The sequence below is a fragment of the Cylas formicarius genome, unplaced genomic scaffold, assembly GCF_029955315.1.
Source record: "Cylas formicarius isolate icCylForm1 unplaced genomic scaffold, icCylForm1.1 PGA_scaffold_2__14_contigs__length_35257938, whole genome shotgun sequence".
Taxonomy (NCBI): Eukaryota; Metazoa; Arthropoda; class Insecta; order Coleoptera; family Brentidae; genus Cylas; species Cylas formicarius.
The window spans coordinates 9,761,728-9,781,843 of NW_026844319.1; the positions used below are offsets into that span (position 1 = coordinate 9,761,728).

A 20,116-nucleotide genomic window follows, 5' to 3' on the forward strand; every position below is an offset into this window, starting at 1 on the left:
GTCTATAACTTCCTTAGTCTTAATAGAATAGTGTTTTCTAGATTTGGGCGGGAGCATCTCCCGAGATACACTAAACTCGCACATATTTTGCATAATTCGCACACGATTCAACACACGCTGTATTATACACGAAATAAGAATGATTACTAATAAACTTAAACTAAGTAGTATACCAAACCAAAGAATATTAAACACAGGTAGGTATAAAATTATTTTCTATTACGGACCACAATTTTACCTGAATTTAAATTCCGAAACTTTAGGTAATAATCTTGTGGCATTGTATGTTAATGACCACCCTTGGATAATCCCATTCAAAAGCAATTGGTCACTTTCTTATATCTATGAACAGACCATACCTCAAAATTTTAAATAGTTGCCTAGAATTCCTGGTAACTCTCAGAAATTTCCTGTAATGCCTTCAGACTTCCCAAAAATATCCTGCAGATGTATTGTTTAAATTCTTCCTGTTGCAGTTGCAGTCGAACTGATTCTGGTAATTTCCCACTTTCTGCGGTAATAATTTCTGTAATTTTTGAGCAACCGAAAGGCAATTTTATTTTCACTAAGCGTGATGACAAAGGAAAAAATTCCCACAGTGACATTGACAAGGATGCATAATTGTCAAGGAGTATTTCTTGTGATTGTTCTAGTAAAACTTGCAGCTTAATTGTTTTCTTATATTTCCTGTAATTCTTGTACACTAAAACATATTACCCAAACATCTTTCCTATGTAGTTATTTAAGGGTACCTTGCAGTTTGCTAAATCACTCGGGTTTGTTTAAGATCCTATTAGGTCCTCATAGTTGCCATACTTGTTGTAATTTCGTGAAGTAGCAAGTATTCAAAATACAAATTATACAAGTTTGTGAGTGGGAGTCCCAGAGAAACCACTTTTAAATCTTTTAAGTTAACTTGTACATGAGGCAACACTTACCCGTACATTCCTTCCTTACAATTTTGACCACAAACACAACACAAAAACACGAAAAAGGTAGGGAGAGAATCATAACCACCAAAAATGTAAACAACAATGGCACAGACTGTTAGTATTCTCTGGTAATAGCAATTTCTAGCTCGGCGTTGCCAATTATGATTTTGAAATTTAGTCAATTTTTTCAGAAAAATTAGGGCAATGTGACAACTCGTGGCTGATCCCTTCCCACGAGTGGAAACCAAACTGGTAGTTGGCGAACCAGAACCTGGAGTAGCGCCTTTTACAGAAGACGAACTAAAAAGTGCTACCAACTGCATAAAAAGCGGAAGGGCCCCTGGGCCGGATAAAATACCACCGGAGGCAGTAAAGGAGCTGGCTAGGATTGCACCCCACTGGATCTTGAACGTAGTAAATCTATTGCTGCAAAAACATTAATTTCCAAAGGTGTGGAAGGTCGCCAAACTAGTGTTAATATTAAAAGGGGGCATGCCTCCAGAACAAACAAGCTCCTATAGCCCACTCTGCATGACGAACGCTCTTAGCAAACTTATGGAAATACTTATAAGGGATAGACTTATAGTAGAAATCGATCTGAGAGGCGGGCTTCATATGCACCAGTTTGGATTTAGAAAGGGGAAGTCGACTGTTGGGAGCTCTAGAAGTGGTATTGAATAAAGCGGACGAGTTTCGCAAGGTATGGTGTGCTTTGGTCACACTGGATATAAAAAATGCTTTCAACTGTGCTAGTCATAAAATAATAATAGAAAAACTGCAGGCCAAAAAAATATCCAAATACTTATTAAACCTGATAACAAGCTATTTGGCAGATCGAAAGCTACAAGTTGATCGTGGCGTAGTCATGGATCTAGAGATGGGGTACCGCAGGGATCAGTCTTGGGACCAACCCTATGGAACGTCCTTTATGACGGTTTGCTCAGCCTGGAGCTCACTAGAGGTGCAACGATTATAACATACGCTGATGATGCGGCACTGATTGTTGGTGCAAATGATGATGCATGTCTGATGAATAACGTCAATACCTGTCTGAAACAAATTTCTCAATGGATGTCAGACCACCAGTTAACCATAGAACCAACCAAGACGGAGGCTATAATACTAAAAGGGAAACGGATGAGAGACCATATTAACTTCGAACTACTTGTCACACAAATAAAGCCTACAAATAGGATTCGTTATCTTGGCATCACATTAGATAACAAATTGAACTTCGGAGGACACATAGACATGGTTGTAGGAAAAGCAGAGCAAAAAATGGCAAAATTAAAAAGATTGCTACCAAATGTAGCAGGGCCATGAGCTGGGAAGAGACAGATACTGTGCAGTGCAACGCAAAATATAATAATGTATGGAGTACCCATTTGGAGCAAAGCCATCGAGAAAGCAAAATGCAGAAACAAAGTCCTTAGCGCACAAAGAAAGATGCTTCTGCGAGTGACATCAGCCTACAGGACGGCATCCGCGGTTGCACTTCAGGTTGTGACGGGTGTCCTACCTATGGACTTACTTATAAAAGAGCGAATATACATACAAGAACACAAAGAACAAAGGGACAGAAAAAATAGGGTAGAGTGGCAAGACAGGTGGGATAGAGAGACAAAAAAAGCGCAGCGGACTAAGAGGCTGATAAATAAAATTAAAAAAATAAAATAAATATTAAGAGCTGGATAGATTGTGTGCATCGAGATATAGACTATTTCTTTTAAACAAGCATTGACTGCACACGGATGTTACAGGGCGTATGCGAAGCGTTTTCATAAAGATGAGGCAGATCGGTGCATATACTGCACAGAGGAAGATACAGCAGAGCACACTCTATTTGATTGTGCCAGATGGAAAGATATGAAAAGGGATGCAAGTGATAAAATAGGGTACACCCTGACGCCGGGTAATATAATTCAAACTATGACCCTAAAAAAGGAATATTGGAATGTGGTGCACAAAATGATCCGTAACATTATGAGTTTAAAGGAAAGAGACGAACTCGAAAGGCAAAGGAGAACCAGCACTTAGCCAGATGCACCTGAGGTTATGTCCATAGACGGTTCCGGGTATATCGAACGTGGCGAAGAAGGGGGTAAAAATCCCACACGCTAGACTATACGGACAGGATAGTGTCTTCTTGAAGATTTCCCCCTCAAAAAAAAAAAAAGAAGTGACAACTCAGTTATTTGGAGGTGACGCATGCGCAAAAGATCCACAACTTCTCTACGAAAATATCATAGCCACCTGCGGCGGATCACTTTTTACCGTAATAGGGTCACTATATTGTCTAATAGCTATGTGCCATATACGTATAAAATGATATAGCGACCCTACTACGGTAAAATTTTTAAGTTTAAGTTATGGAGGCAAAGGTGCGAGCTTTGTAATAGGTCGCACGAAGACTCCATCTTTCGTTTTAATTTCCGCTACTCTGACCTTATTATCAGAACCAGGCATTACTTTTAGTATTCTTGCTAAGGACCAGTAAAGCGGGGGTGTGTTGCCCTCTTTTACCAAGGCTAACATATTAAGTTAAAGATTCTTGAGGGATTTAATCCATTTGGGTTTATGTTGAAGTCTGTTAAGATATTCGACGGAAAATCTTTTCCAGAATAAATGTCTAATCTTGGAACATTGTTGCCAAAAAGAAATTCTGTTGAAATTTGAAAAACGAGAAAAGATGTCTATGCGCTGACACGTGTCTTTGTTCCGGCAAAGCGTCTAGCTTTAAGATTCGCGGGACAGTTTCTATTTTGAAATCTGGATCTGTCAAACAAGTAGGACCGTGCCACCACTGCGAATTCGATAATAATGAGTATGTGTCAGCTCCTCTGGACACTAGGTCCGCTGGATTATTTTTGGAATCTACGTACTGCCAATATGAGGCGGGGAATAAATCCTGGACTTCGGAGATTCTGTTTGCAACAAATATTGTCCACCGAGATGGCGAATCGTTCAGCCATGAGAGTACGATCTGGGAGTCCGTCCAAAGAAACACATCCAAACCTTTGTAAGGTAGTATCGACTTGACTCTATTGGCAAGTTTGGCTAATAATAGCGCACCACACAGTTCTAACCGGGGCAAAGAGATAGTCTTTAAAGGTGCTACTCGGGACTTGGAACAGATAATGTTCGAAGAGACAGTTTGGTTGTGGTAAATCGTACGTAAATACAGTACTGCGCCGTAGGCAGCAAGAGAGGTATCTAAAAATCCATGAATTTCTACCTTCTTGTATTCCGGTGAATTATGAAACCATCTAGGAACTTTCAATTTTGGAATTTGGTTAAGACTTTGTGAGAATGATTCCCAAGCAATTTTTAAATCAGGGGTTAGTTTATCGTCCCAATTTAATCTTTTCAACCAAATTTTCTGCATAAGTATTTTTACGGTGATAACTATTGGGCTAATGAAACCGAGAGGATCAAACATTTCAGAAAACTGGGATAACACCTGCCTTTTTGTTATTGGGAGTAATTTTAAAAACGAAGGACCAGTGATATTGAAGTTATCTTCGAGAGGGTTCCACGACAAGCCAAGAACTTTACTTGTCGCATCCTTTATGATAATGCTTTGCATTTGATTTGCGGTTTGATCGTGAAGATCGTGATAATTGTAATGCCATTTATGCCAACTAAACCCTGCTGATTGCAGTAATTGTATGAGTTCAGAGCGGAGATGAATCAGTTCAGATTTGGAATTACAACCAGACAAAATATCATCTACGTAGCACTGATACACAATGGTCTCAGATGCAAGTGGGAAAATGTGTGAGTTGTCTTCAGCTAGCTTGACTAAGCATTTGGTAGCTAAGTAGGATGCGGGTTTGGTACCGTAAGTAACAGTTTGTAGTTCGATACATTTTAAATCATCATTGGGATTATCTCGCCATAAAATAATTTGAAAATGAACTTGAGAGGGATTGATTTTCACTTGTCGATACATTTTTTAAATATCGCACGTAAATACGTATCGAAACATCCGAAATCTGCTGAGAATATCGATTAAATCAGGTTGGACAGTAGGGCCTTTCAACATGATATCATTTAGAGAGAGGTTAGAAGATGTTTTCATGGAGGCATCAAATACGACTCTGAGATTAGTTGTCTCATTTCCTTCTTCTATGACACAATGTTGAGGCAAAAAATATTTTTGTGGTGAATTACCATCGGACAATTGGTTAAGTGGTACATATTTACCGTGATTTAAATTGGCATATTCATCAATAAATGATTCATATCTTAGAAACAGATCTTGATCTCTTAGAAATCGTTCTTCCAAAGAGAGGAAACCTAGCTGGGATGGGGCATTTTCGCTACGAAATGTACCGTCAGACAATTGTTGTGTTGTTTGACTAAATATGGACTCACATTGTTTATCTTCTGGAGATAAGAACGTTTTCTGAGGGTATTCCTCTAATTTCCAAAATTTAGGAAGTAATTCATTTAAGATCAGGTGTCGAGGTGAATAGAGCAGTGCGCAACAGTGATTGAACAGAAAGGTTTTGCATTGGAGTCGGTCCACCGACAACCCATCCTAGACGTGTGCTTTGGAGTGTTGGCAGATTTTTTCCAAGGTTTATAATTCCAGGAGCCATTAAATCGTAGTATAGATCTGCACCTATAAGAATGTCAATTTGAGAACGCCAGTAAAATTGATCATCTGCTAGAGATAAATTTGGTGGTATGTTTATTCGACTTAAATCAACTTGGACGTGAGGGAGAACCGATGTGATTTTGTCTAAAATAGCACACGTTGCTAAAATAGAAAAATCTTCCTTTGAAGAGCAAATTTTTAAGCTTACGGCTTTAGTAATTTGACTTGTTTTGTTTCCTATTCCAGTGACAGATATGTCAAATTTAAAAGATGGTGTGAATAATTTTTTGAATGATTCATTCGTTATGAATGTGGTTTGAAAAGCTGAATCTAAAAGAGCACGAGCTTGAATTTTACATCCAGTTTTAGACAGAAGGAGGACCTTAGAATTTGCTATAAGAACTTGAGTGTTGTTGAGAGACGAGCATAAAATGTTACTTGGAGAAGGATTTTCATTTGAAGTGTTTGCCGAAACCAGAGTTGTATGTTCATTCTGGGTATCAGTTTCTTGACTGACTTGAGCGTTTGGGCAGAGTTGCTCATTGATAGCGGGAGAAGATGACAGCATCTTACCTTGAGGGTCATGTAGCAAGGTGTGATGTTTTTCTGCGCAAACTGAACAACATCGAGTGGAAGTACAGCTCGAAGCAATGTGTTTGTTGCCTAGGCAATTTAAACACAACTTGTTTTGCATCACGGATTGTTTTCTTTGAGCTGGAGTGTGCTTAATGAACTTCATACATTTGTAAATAGTATGATTTTTCATTTTGCAATAAAAACATTCAAAATTGAAATTGGTATTTTGAGGACTTTCACTTGAAACATGTGCTAATCTTTGCGGTTTTGATTTGCTGTCTAAATTTGTATAACCTGTCAAAGTTTCTAATGATGAACACCGTTTTTCTAAAAATTCATTTAATGTGGGAAGGTGTTCCGAATCTCTTTCGAGTTCAAATAGCTGTCGCGTGCTAAAATCTAAATGTTTGGAGTACAAGAAAATTAGAAACAAATCCCAATTTGAAGTCGATGCACTTGAAGCTGGTAATGCTTTTAATTTTTTTTTTTAATTTTTATCACTCAAATCAATATTTTAATGATAAATTTTCTTAAAGTAAAACTGTTATTTTTAGAAATCTGTGGCACTTCTAATAAACCTTGTAAATGGGCGTTAATAATTACCAATTTTCTGTTGAACCGTTTTGTTAGCATGACCCATGCTACTTGGTAATTTTCGTTTGTAACCGAGAGATTGCTTATTAAATATAAAGCTTCATTTTTTAATGATGATTTTAAATACATGAATTTTTGTACGCCAGAAAGAGAATTGTTTTTGTCAATTAGCGCTAAAAAAAGATCAATGAATGCGGGAAAATTTTCAAATTTGCCTGAACTTGAATTGAATTTACTTGAACCGCAGATTGCGTACTTACATCAGACGGGGTTAAAGACCGCTGCAAGGGAGTATTTTCACTTAATTGTGCTTCGGTGTGTTTTTGAATCAGTGAACGAAGTTTTGCTGAATAAGAATCCTATGCTTTATTTAGTTGTAACTCCCTTACAATGAATTCATTTACATTTTCAGTGGTTTCGCAATTTTTTACAAAATTTTCTATGCGAGTTATTATGCTTTTTGTACGCGCACGTTTCCTTTTGAGAATATCAATGTCTACGCTTGGCTCCGACATTTTCCTTGTTTTTTGAGCAATGTAAATTCAAAATAAAATTGTCGACAAGTCGTAGCGAATTGACTTTCCAAATGGATTCGAACGTAAAGCAAACTAGTTAAAAAATGCTTTTGAGACCGTGTCCATTCAAATGTTTTATTTTTTTTTAATAAATCACGTATCGCAATTTAACCGGGTAGATCAAACCAGCGTGCTTCTCCGAAACACTCCGGTGCTGCGTGATCGTCGACGGCGACGGCGGCCGGGCGGCAAAGCGCGACAAAGAGGCGCCGCGGTTCGAACTCTTGCTTTGATGCGCCGCCTGCTGCCGGGTTTCCCGGTGCTTCGATGCAGCTAGCGTGCGTGCTGTTTTGAAGCGGGGGAACAGCGGGCTGCTGTCTGGTCAAAACCTCGTTCCAGGCTTACCTGCGGGTTTTGTTTCGATCCTCAGGAATAGCGGGGTTGCTATCTGGTCGAAACTCGAGTTTTGAAAGCCGTGTGCTTTCTTCCTGGGGGTTCTGAAGCCGGGTGCTTCCTTGGAAACCAGGTGCTTCCTTTCTGGGGCGTTTGAAAGCCGAGTGCTTTCTTTCCGGGGGTTTGGAAACCGGGTGCTTCCTTCCTGGGGGTTTGAAAGCCGGGTGCTTTCTTCCTGGGGGTGTGAAAGCCGAGTGCTTTCTTTCCGGGAGTTTGGAAGCCGGGTGCTTCCTTTCTGGGAGCTGAGTAAGCCGGGTGCTTTCTTTCCTGCGGGGTTTTTTTTTCGATCCTCGGGAACAGCTGGGTTGCTGTCTAGTCGAAACTCGAGTTTTGAAAGCGGTGTCCTTTCTTCGTGGGGGTTTTGAAGCCGGGTGCTTCCTTGGAAACCGGGTGTTTCTTTTCTGAGGGGTTTGAAAGCCGAGTGCTTTTTTCCTGGGCGTTTGAAAGCCGGGGGCTTCCTCCGAGCCAATTTTGAGCCGCGACTTACTTCACTTGTTGCGAGGGTAATTGCACTTGCAAACACTTTCGACACAATCGACGAACGAACCGAATGAATTATCCGGCGAGAGGACCAAAAAATGTGCGTGCGGGAACGCAATTGGGAGAATCCTTCGATGAAAATGAACTGCTTTCCTTTTGAACGATCTTATTCGCACACTTGTACAAACCGAACAAATTTGCGTCTTAATTCGGGAGGTTTTTGAAATAGTTTCTGCACGTTGTCATAGCAAGACGGCGACTGGGGAGGCTGGCGCGCGAGTGCGACGTTGATGCGCAGCGAGGTTGCCGAATGAGAATGTTAGCGTTAATTGCGCGATTTCTCCTTCGAAGGTTCCAAACCTCCTTCCTTTCATGGGTTTCCTGAGTTTTGGGAAAAGGAAAAAGTCGAAGAAGGCCATATCCGGTGAATATGGTGGCTGAGGCATGATTGTGGTTTTGTTTTTGGCCAAAAAGTTAGACACAAGCAACGATGAAGAACGTGTGCATTATCGTGATGCAAAATCCATGAATTGTTTGGACGTTTTGTTTGTATTGCTTTTTGCAAGCGGCGCATAACTTCAAGGTAATACTCTTTATTGACCCTACGACTGTGGTAAGAACTCTTGATGTACTACGCCACGATAATCAAAGAAAACAGTAAGCAAGTAAGTCTTGGAGATTCTAGTTTCTTCCGACACGGCTTTGGGTTAGACGTCATAACCACACACCCATGATTCGTCAGCAGTTCATCATTGACGTCCTTCAACAGCTTTTGGGGAAAATTGCATGGCACGAGCCAATAAAGATTCCAACGTCTTCAGTCACTTCTCTAATAATGATTCGACGATTTTTCAACACCATTTATTACACTTCTTCCACGGTTTTATCATTGACGGGGCGTCCAGAGCGAGGTTCTTCATCGGCATCTCCTCGTCCATTTTGAAACAGCTTGTACCATTTATACACATTTTTTTGCTCAAAGTAGATTCACCATATGCCGTTGTCAACAATTCAAGTGTTTTGCAGTACTGTTTTCCATTTTTTACACAAAAGTTTATGTAAATGCTTTGTTCCACTTTTTTTGCCAGCAGAAAATTGCCGAGCACACAAAACACGTCTAACAAACATCCGAATACTAGAAACGAGAGAAATGAGGATGTTTCTTTGAAGTGTTAAATAAAATATATTAATTTATTAATTCTCCAAAACTAATTTCTGTGCAATTCTCTTAAATTTGTTTAAGTTGCATATTGAAATACAGTTTTTTTTTAATATTAATTTATAATAGCCCTATTTGCCCTACAATTTTTTAAACAAATTGTCCATTGACGATTTTCATAATTATATATTTGGGAGGCGAAACTTTGATCTACGCTGAAGTAATGAGCATCCTGTCTATAGGAGGTGCTTCTTGAACATTTTTTCCACTTAAATGTTTCTTGTGCGATATCTAGCATCTCAAAGTTATATTTAGACATTTAATAAAAGTTAAACCTATCAGTTTCTGAAAACGCTTTGAAAAGAAGAAATGCATGTAGAAATTGCGTTGTATCTACATGGCTTAAAGAACAAAAACGCCAAATTAATTACAGAATTATTTTCCACACCTCAACTCTTTTTTTGCTTGAAAATTTAATAGGTTTTCGACATGAGAAAATACTACCTTAAAAATGCCGCATCCATACATTGATGATCTGTCAGCCGCCATGTTGTTTGTTCAGAATTTGTCATTAGAGCAACCATGGTTAAAAACGAAATCTCAAATCTCGCACATGCGCACGTTGAATGGACCTTCTAAAAAAATTATATTATTGCTTTATGAGTTCCTGTACTGTCAGCATATTATCTATATTATGTCTAGTAGCTATATGGGCCGCGGCCGCCTTCTTTTCTAGATATGTATGTATAGTCGCTCAACCTCAGATTTTGGATGGCGATTCGAAATTTCATAAACAATGTTAGTACCTGTCTATCTAAATGTTGTATTTTTGTTTTTGTCCTCTCTATTACGCCAAATGAGTGGAATAACCCTGGTTCCGTTAAGTTTTTAAAATTATTTTAAGCCTTTGAAAGAATTCCGTTGTTAGTCTTTCTTGGTTAGTGTTCTTGTCTATGCTCAGATCCCGCTAAATCGCTAAGTATTTATAGCTATCCTCTGTCCGTTAGTGTCAAGTTACATAAATAAATAAATAAATAAGTCCTTATTTTCCAGCACAATTCAACAAAATATACTACTTGAATTCTCCGTATATGTGAAGAATCTAAGCAGCTTCAGTCTTTGGTGCTTGTTTGAAACGAAATATGACATTACCAAATTTTCATGAGTTGCTTAGTTTTTTAAATACAGTGATTTTGGATATTATCCTATGAAATGTCGGAAAAACGAAACGCGCATCCCATATAGATTTTGCGTAGAATTTAGTGGCGTAGTCACTTTTTTCATGTAAATGGTTTCGTCTTTAAAAAAAAATATATAATGGAACACATCTTATAGGTCAGTTTGATTCCGCTCGGTATGAACTTCTGAAAAATGTATAATAGTATGGGATTATTTGTATAAATGACCTCACAAAAATGATTTTTTAAAATTTTCATGAAGTTATTTGCGGTACGGTAGACCTTGGAAAAAGGATTTGACAATACTTACACAATAATGTAATTTGCATGAAGCCAACTTATATTAATATTTTGTGGGAGTACCAAAAACTAGGATACAAAAACATTAATGGATCATAAATTTAAGCTTTATAAGATCAACGTAGTGCATCATTTACAAACTAGCGATCCAGATAGGCGACTAGTATATTGCAATTTGTTTTTGAAGAAAATTAGGCGAGACCATCATTTTGCTAAAAAAGGTAACTTGGTACCAATATATAAAATTTGAGATAGAACAAGGACGTTTTGGTTTCAGCGTGACCTGTTTCATCTAAAATCGTATATCGTATTTTTGAAGGTGTTTTGACTACCGGGTGGTATATGAAAACATTGCGAGATATTATATCAGGATTATTAGATAATGTGCAGTTGGCGCAGGTAAATTCCATATTTTTTCAACAAGATGGGACACCCGCCTATAATTCTAGAGAAATAAATCCTTTTTGAGAGGAAGAATTTGACAGATACTTCAATAGGTACTAATGGTAACAGGTGGCCTGCGAGGTCTCCCAATTTTTTTTAGATTTTTTTTGTGGCCACATTTAAAAATTAAAATAAATGCCAATCACCACAATAATATCGGAGAGCTCCGAGCAGCCCCTGATGCAACTTATGAAAGTTTGCGGATGCAACGTCTTGTTACTCGGAAAGCTTTGGACAGAATTGACACTGTACCTAAGTTGTAGGTTAGAGATAGTCGTGGACATTTTGAACAGTTGTTTTTTTAGCATTCCCTATCTTATTAAATAATTGTTTTAACGTCTAGATTCTCGTTTTGGTTTATCTCTTTTATTAATATATAGGTCACAAGCCAATGTGAAATGTTACAAATAAAATGTTAATATTAACCTAAGTTGGCGTCATGCAAATTATAAAAGTTATTGTGGAAGTATTGTCCGGAATAAATAAGGTAATTGTTTTAGATATTTAACAAATCCAAGGAATACCGCAAATACTAACCAAAACTAACAATATAGATATAAATAAAATACCTTTTAAAAAATCATTTACACAAATAACCCCATACAGTTATACATTTTTGAGAAGTTCATACCGAGGGGAATAAAATTGACCTATAAAATAAAATGCCATAAAAAGAAAACCATTTAGAAAAAAAAGGACCACGCCACTACATTCTTCGTAAAAATCTATATCGGATGCATTTTTCATCTTTCCGGCATTTCATACGATACCCGAGATACGAGGGGTGCCCGAAAACTTGAAATTTCCAAAATCACCCTGTATTTTAAAATCCTAGCAAGTCGTGAAAATGTTGTGAACGTCATCTTTCGTTTCACAAAAAAGTATCAAAGTGCTGGGACAAGACTCCATCTTGACTAACAACGGACAGACCCCTCAGTCGCTACGAAAATGGGACACAGTGTATAAGCATTTTTTAAGTCTCATTTCCATTTTAATTGCTTTGTTGAACGACCTGATAAGCTTTAATGATCTCAGCTGTTGTGGGTATTTAGCATATACTTTGATATCATCCATGTAGACTGCGTGGGACAATTTGGTATTTTCAAGAGCGTATGCATGGCCATTCTATTTTAATAAATTACTTAAGGGGTTAAGCGCTAGACAGAACCACATTGGACTTGGACACTGTCGGCTTGGAAAATCCTCTATTGATTTTAATCTCATCTGTTCTGTATTTATTGTTATTAATATTATTATTATCATTAATAGCACGCAAAAACATAAAAACTGTAACACCGCATAACACTCCACTCGAGCGAACTTCTCTGCAGTCTGTGGAACCTGGCAATGTCTATTTATTTTTATTTATTTAATCGCAGGATAAAATCAGCAAGCGGTGTAGCTATGGGTAGCGTCGCATTTCGACGCAAAACTTTGTATTATGAACGTTTCCCTTATCGCATGTTCCCACATTGTGTAGCTTTTTAAAATGTCACGAAATGGGATAAGCGAAACGGCAACGAATGGCTATACGATATGCACGGGCACGATAACTGTGGTCAACGAACCACGAAAATTTGTAACATCACCACTCGTAAGTTGGTAACGTTCGCGAAACATTCAATTTTGTTCTAAAAGGCCTTAATAAATAATTTTTACATCATTTACAACGTTCGGCAATAAATTATATAGGATGTTCGAAACATTTTAATGGTTATTTTAGAGATAAAAAGAAGTAGAGGCTGTATACCAGATGTTTTTATGTCTTTATTTTAGAAGATAGCAAAAATCTGTAAATACATTCTCATTGACACTTTTTAGGCTTCATTTTATGACTAGGTAAAAAATCCCCTACAACGTTTTGTTTTTCTCAAACCATAATCAACATTATTTTTTCCTATCGTCGTTATATTAGATTTTTGCAGTCTAGAATAGCCCGTATACCTTTTTAATAATGTTGATTTTGTGTTCCTTCAAATTCGAAATATTGAACAAAAATTTTATACAATAGTCACCTATGAATTTTCAAATCTGTCGATGACATTTGAATATCTAGTGCATTACTGTGCCGTTAAAAAAGGAATTTACCAATCAAGAAAAACGAAATATGGTAAAACTTTATTGTAAAAACGATAAAAAGGATGTCAAGACATCGGAAATGTATTTGAACGTGTATCCTGAAAGATGACAACCTATTCGAATTTTGTTTAAATTATTGGATGGATAGAAATCTCGCTGAGTTTGCTTCGTTTCAAAAACTAAGTTAAAACTGTGAATGTACAATTAAAAAGAAACTTCAGGACATTTTGAAAAAGATAACAATAATAATGGCTATACGTAAAGATAAATTAACACTTCTCTCCATGTTATGCACTGCGAGATGTATTTCCCGTCTGCGTAATCTCCCAACCTCTGTAATGATGTTGATTTGGAGATCTTCAACATTTTGGTATTCACCCTGCCCATGCATTCTATTTTTAAGTGTATCCCATAAAAATGTGTCGAGAACTCTGAGATCTGGAGACCTGGCTGGCCATCTCACTGGTCAATTATTCCCAATCCATCTGTCACCGAAATTTGTCGAAAGATAATCAGTTACCTGTATTGTATTGAGACGGGGCGTCATCGTGCTGACACCACATGCTGTTGTAGTGTATCAAAGGTAAATCATCCAAATAGTCCAATTTTAATAACAGTCAAAAAAGAAACAAATCAACACGTTTTATACACGGGACTGAATTAAACTGCTCTATCCATTTTTCGTAACTCAAATAACTAACCAAAACTCCAAAACCAAACCAAAAATCACTTGACCAGTTTATTAGAAATTTTTTGTCTCCTGCAATGTTTTCATCAAATCTGCAGTTTAGAAATAAAAAAATAAAATGTAAAGCATTGCATATTTATTAATTTATTAATTTATTAATAAACATTTCCGAAACTAAATTACAAGCTTAAATTACGAATAAATACCCTCTTTAAAATAATTTTGTAACTCAAATAAAAAAACAAAAAATAAGCAAGACACCTAAGGCAAATAATTTTAGGTGGTTATATATCTGTTTAAATTGAAAGCGCTAAGTAATTTGCAAGAAAATCCGCATTTATAACAGCATATTTGTAGCACGATATTTATTTATTGACAATTTTGGTACCACACAGCACAAAATACCACAACGGGGATGGTGATGGTATCTTACAAAGATAGATTCACAAGTAAATGTAAAGTTCGGCAATTATCAGCACACAATTAATAGCATCATGAAAAGTAACACAAAAAGACTATCACAGGTTTATATTTGAATTAGGCTGTCCTAACCTTTAATAGGAGGAACAAAAATATCGACATCAAGAAATTAATTTAATTTTTGATTAGAGTTAAACTTAATAGATCGTTTAAATGTTTGAATTTTAGTTAAGCTTTGAAGAAGCCAAGAGGGCGATTGGCGAAACGTCAGCAACTATAATTTATAAACAACCGGCGCAAGAAGAATCCAGAAGATTTGTAAATAGTATTATAGTAGCTTGTAGAAGTTTCTTTTAAAAAATAAATAAATAAATTTTGATCGAATATGGTTGTCATCATGATTTTGAATATTCGTCATAGTTTTGTATGCAAGATATGGCAGGCGTTATTATTATTAATATTAGGATTCCAAATGACTGAAGCGAACGAAAGTTTACTGTGAACAAGCGCATAGTACAGCGCAAGAAAGAATTTGGGGTTGTTAAAATCTATTGAGTTTCTTTTTATTTCTATTTTTTGTTATTCTTTTTATCTCCCTAATGGTTGGCTCTTGACTGAGCGTTTATATAATGTTGATGTTCTAGACATATTTTAACCGCGATGTAAAAGTGAAGAACACACATATTCTACACGATAGTAATTGTTAAATTCGGTTATAACCAAATTTGTTGGAAACTCTAACGGATGCTGCTTTTAGCATTACGTTATTTATGAAAATTAAGCTTAGCACATGGATATCAGTTTTAGTTTTTAAAAGGGGAGTTTCCCTTTAAAAGGTGACCACCCTGTACATCTTCAATTTTTTATTGAAATTTATTAAAAACTCATTGAACTGAAATTAGTGAACTACCAGACACGAAAGAGAGATCGAGAAACAATCGATACCGAATCTAAAGCACTTACCTCTTGCGGACAATTTTTTCGTATTTATAATTTTGGCGGCAAATTCCAAACCAGTCGATTTTTGCACGCATCTTCTAACTACCGAGAATGCACCTCTGCAAAAGAAAATATAAAAATATTAATTACAAGGCGATAACTTGTTTCCAAAATATCAATCACTATCGCCTACAAGGACAACCAAATTATATACCGATAAAATGAATGTTACCAGGCTACAGACCAGTGGAAAATTTGTAAATTCAGGAACCAATGATAGAAAGGTCTCTCGCTATCACCACAAAGTTTCGAAAGAAACTTTTGCGTATTTTCTGTGCACTTTTGACACTTTCATTCAAGATAAAGATAGAAAAATGAGGATTCCGCAATTATGAGAACTTCTTTGTGAATCGAAACTTGCCACAGGTGCCACTATTAATTGTTACTTATACAATTTTTTTAATGCGAGGCTCGCATGTAGCAAGAGCTGCCGAATCCATGTGCTGTGATTGTAAACTACCAAGGCAACCTTCAACTAGCCAGACACTGGCATATGTCTAGCCCTGCTCAATGTATAATTAAAAATTGTATTTTCTTCGCAATCAACTATCTCAACTGTTTCAAATGCATTTGATTAAATAAACCATGAAATTCTCCATCGAACAGCTTATCGCGAGCATTAAATATTCTGAGTTTTGACATGAGTATATATGAATAGCTAGTAGCAAGTGAAATTCTGAACAGCTTTTATTTAAGGTACCCTACATCTAAAACAAAGTGTTTCCGGGATATTTGACGTTTTCTGCAAAAAACGTTAGTTAGGCTCTTTCCAGTTTATTATAATTTCAGTTCGTAAAAACAGTACAGTATCCAACATATAATCTTCTTCTGCCACTCGTTTATTAAGCTCAAACAATTAACTTAAAATGTCATCATCACTGTAACACTGTGGTAATTATAATTTATTATTCGTAATATCGCTCCAAATGAGTATTGTATATTATATATAATTATATTAATAACTTAACGTTTATACTCGAATAAGTGAAAGTGATTGAAATTCTAACATTAAGCTATGACATTAATAACAATATCAGAGAACCTGGGAAATTCAGGTGAAATTGCTTTCATTAAACTTGTGGCATAACATACTATCAAAAACATATAATCATACCAACAACTTATCCTTTATACTCAAATGACTCAAAGTGATTTTGGGTTGGTCATAGAATTTACGATAATAAGCTGATAAACTTTGACCAAATTGTTGAGGATCAAACTTGTTGCATAATATACTATCAAAAACATATAATCATATCGACAACTTATCTTTATACTGAAATAAGTTAAAGTGATTGATAGTATAAATTATTGGATTTAAGATTTCTCCAAAAATTCTAACATTAGGCTATAACACATATAACTACTAGGCATATAGAAGCTCAGCCAATGCTAATAGTACAGGAACTCGTGAAGCAACTATGTCACAAAATTTCTGTTCAATATGCGCATGAGCGAGATTTGAAATATCGTTTTTAACCAATGACAGTTCTCATTACAAATTCTGACGTTCGACCTATAAGGCCTTGCGGCTTCCAACAACCAACATTTCCGCTGGCAGGTCGTCAATGTTTGGATGCTGCATTTTTACGGCGGTATTTTCTCAAAATATGTCGAAATCCCATTAAATTTTCAGGCAAAAAAGACAATAAGGTGTGGAAAGCGGTGTTAAAATAATGAGCGACAAGTACAGAGTTAATATTATGCTGAATTACAGCACACGGATCGGCATCCTTAGTATAAATCTTTTAAGTATTTTAGCATTTTGGTTAGTAATACCAAATAAATTTTTCCGAATTTGTGCCCATAAATGGGCACAAACAGTTCGTTTTTATAAATATATTGGTTTAACCTCTATTGAAAATGTAAATAAAAGTGTAAATATAACATCTAAGTGAAAAAAATATTCAACAAGCATCTCGCATAGACCGAACGCTCATTCTTTCATCGCAACTCTAGTAATTGCAGAAAGTTTCGCCACCCAAATATATAATTATGAAAAGTACCAATGCACAATTTCGTTAAAAATCTGTAAGTATCAAAAATGTCAAGCAATGTCAATAGACAATTAGTTCTAAATGCTGGAGAATTAATATTAACAAACGCTAAAAAGTGTCGTTAATTGTTATTATTTAAAATACATTTTGCTAGCAAAAATTGCATATTTAACAGCAATTGTTATCTGCTAAAAATAGGTGTAGACATTGCATTGTGCCTACCGGGGTTTACATACTAGCATCAATTAACGCAATAATTTAGCTATATTTTGTTTCAATCTGGATTCACAATGAAGATAACTAAAAGTTACTTTTCCAGAAATGCTTGGGATGTTTTAAAAGGTAAGCTCACATTAAACATTCTATAAGGAAGATGTCCTATTAAGATTTATTTTTTTCCAGATGCACACTGCAGACTGGTTTTGTAGACAAGATTGTGGTTTATGCCACAACTACGACTTACCTTTAATTATAATAGCATTTTATATAGTGTTTTACTAACTCGATTTGAAGTTCATAGAAGATATAGTGGCACGTTAGAGAACGAACACAATGTAAAAATATAAATGAATAATTACATGAATTATTTAATAAAGCCTTTGTTGAAAAGTATAAAATACATTGTTGCTTATAAACGGAACAAGAAATCAAATTAAAATATATGCTGCATTTTTTAATAGCATAATATTTATTTTTTATTTGCGCAATGGCGTCCCACATAAGGTGCTTCAGTGTTACTCTTTTCAAAGAACTTTTATATTAGATGATTTGAGAGAACGCCATCTTAAAAATTCCAAAAAAGAAAATGAAAGCAATAAAAAAAATGTTCATTTATAATATATTAAACTATTGTTAATTATTAGTAGAAAAAACTAAAGCAAAAATTTTATTAACTGTAAATTCGAAACAAAATTTAAATCAAAAGCACTTTACTTGTTGACAATAAATTCACAAAGTTTGTGTAGAATTTTTAAAACTATGAAAATTTTGAAGGAAAAATATCAATATTTTAGACGGCAAAAAAGTTGCTGACATATTACCAACAAAATAATATTTTTAAGGAATGTGGAATTTGATAAATTTTATTAGTCGGGTCAGATATACATCAGAAATGAAACAGTTAAATAAGTAAAAAAAAAAAGAAAAAAAAGGTACCATTTGGCACTCTAAATATGGGGTAAGTAAGTAACGCGATTTACAACTATAGCATAAAGAAGTGATGTGGAATGTTATACATTGGTTCCTTAAAATTTCATGTTATGGTAAAGTAAAAAATAAAGTGTAAATTGAATGACACTACCTGAATAAGTAATTATTATATCAAAACTAGGAAACAGACATGTATGCAAGTCTACAAAAAAAATGGGATGGAGAACATGGATCAGTCCCATAACTTGTCCAAACACGTGTTGTACTAAATAGTTATTCACACAAGGCAGGTAGGTGATACTTACGAGTCAAGGACATAGCTTACTTTCGAGCCAAGCAAGGGTTGGGAAAATAGTTGAAGACTAATCAAGATATCTTCTTCCAAAGTTGTGCATACAATATTTTTCCTACTCAAGTTGTCCCGAATCCAACAAGCGGATTTACAAAATCAGTATTTATTGATGGAACTGTTTCTATTTAATTAGTGTCAAATTGTATGTATACGTACTGGAGTATTCACTTAAAGTCTGTTCATAGATATAAGAAAGTGACTAACTGATACGAATTAAAGAAAGACGCGGGCAAGCTCTAAGAATGAAATATAGCCGAACAGGTCCGTACTTTGATACTAAACAATATTTATTTATTTATGTAAATATTTATGTTTAAATCTAAAATAAAATTACAAATTATTTTTATTACCTACTTAAATTACTTAAAATTATTCACATAATATCGTCGCCTGTTCTAATTATTTGCAATATGGATAAACGATTTTCCTGCTTTTCCTATATGTTTAACAGAATTTGCCCAACTTTGTGGAGGGATATTAAACCCTTGGGTTTCTATAAGTTTGAGGACATTGGAGTTAACACGGGGAAAAACATTGTTACGACGAATGGCAAATTTCAGTTGGTGCCAAACATGATCAATGGGATTAAATATACAGGCCTTAAAACTGTATGTATTCCTTTTGTAGGTTCAAGCTTTGTAGAACCTCAATTAATTGCTTTTTGGTATAATCTTCGTGAAAATAAATGTCGTTATTATACATGTAGTTTTGGATTGTTGCTTTTTGTCACATGAGGAAGGGGTTTTAGTCAACTGACTACTGTGATAACTTGCATTGTCCATTACAATGACGCTGTTAGGAGGAATGTTTAGAACTAGTTTGTTTTTAAACCCACTTTCAAATAAAACAGCGGTGGTGTCTTCATGGTAATCCAGAGAAGAATCTTTAATATTTTTCGCAGACAGAGAAAGTCCATTTGGAATCCAACCATCTTTAGAGTTAGCATGCAAAATAGTTATCCTTTTACCTCTTTTTGATGGCGCGTTTGTTTTACACTTATCAGTTGAGTCAACCCAACTCTTTTCCGGGGTATCATAAGTGTCGAACCAGGTTTTATCCAAGTAAATAATTGACCTTTGTTGTTCTCTGTAAATCTTAATCTTTTCTAGATATTCCAGTCGCCATTTTCGAATTCTAAAAGATTCCATTAAAACTTGCCTTTTGTCTAAAACCCATGTATTGAATACACTTCCATAAG

At 35.7% G+C, this 20,116-nt stretch overlaps 1 protein-coding gene across 5 annotated transcripts in view; it reads right to left on the bottom strand.

Moving 5' to 3' along the window:
• The window catches only part of LOC132698592 (calcium/calmodulin-dependent protein kinase type II alpha chain), a 302,130-nt gene that overhangs the window by 190,690 nt on the left and 91,324 nt on the right, over positions 1-20,116 (bottom strand). For all 5 annotated transcript variants that reach the window (XM_060664775.1, XM_060664774.1, XM_060664777.1 and 2 more), the window contains exon 2: positions 15,385-15,479. In XM_060664775.1, the coding sequence (XP_060520758.1) occupies positions 15,385-15,479 (95 nt within the window). The remainder of the gene's footprint in view (positions 1-15,384; positions 15,480-20,116) is intronic.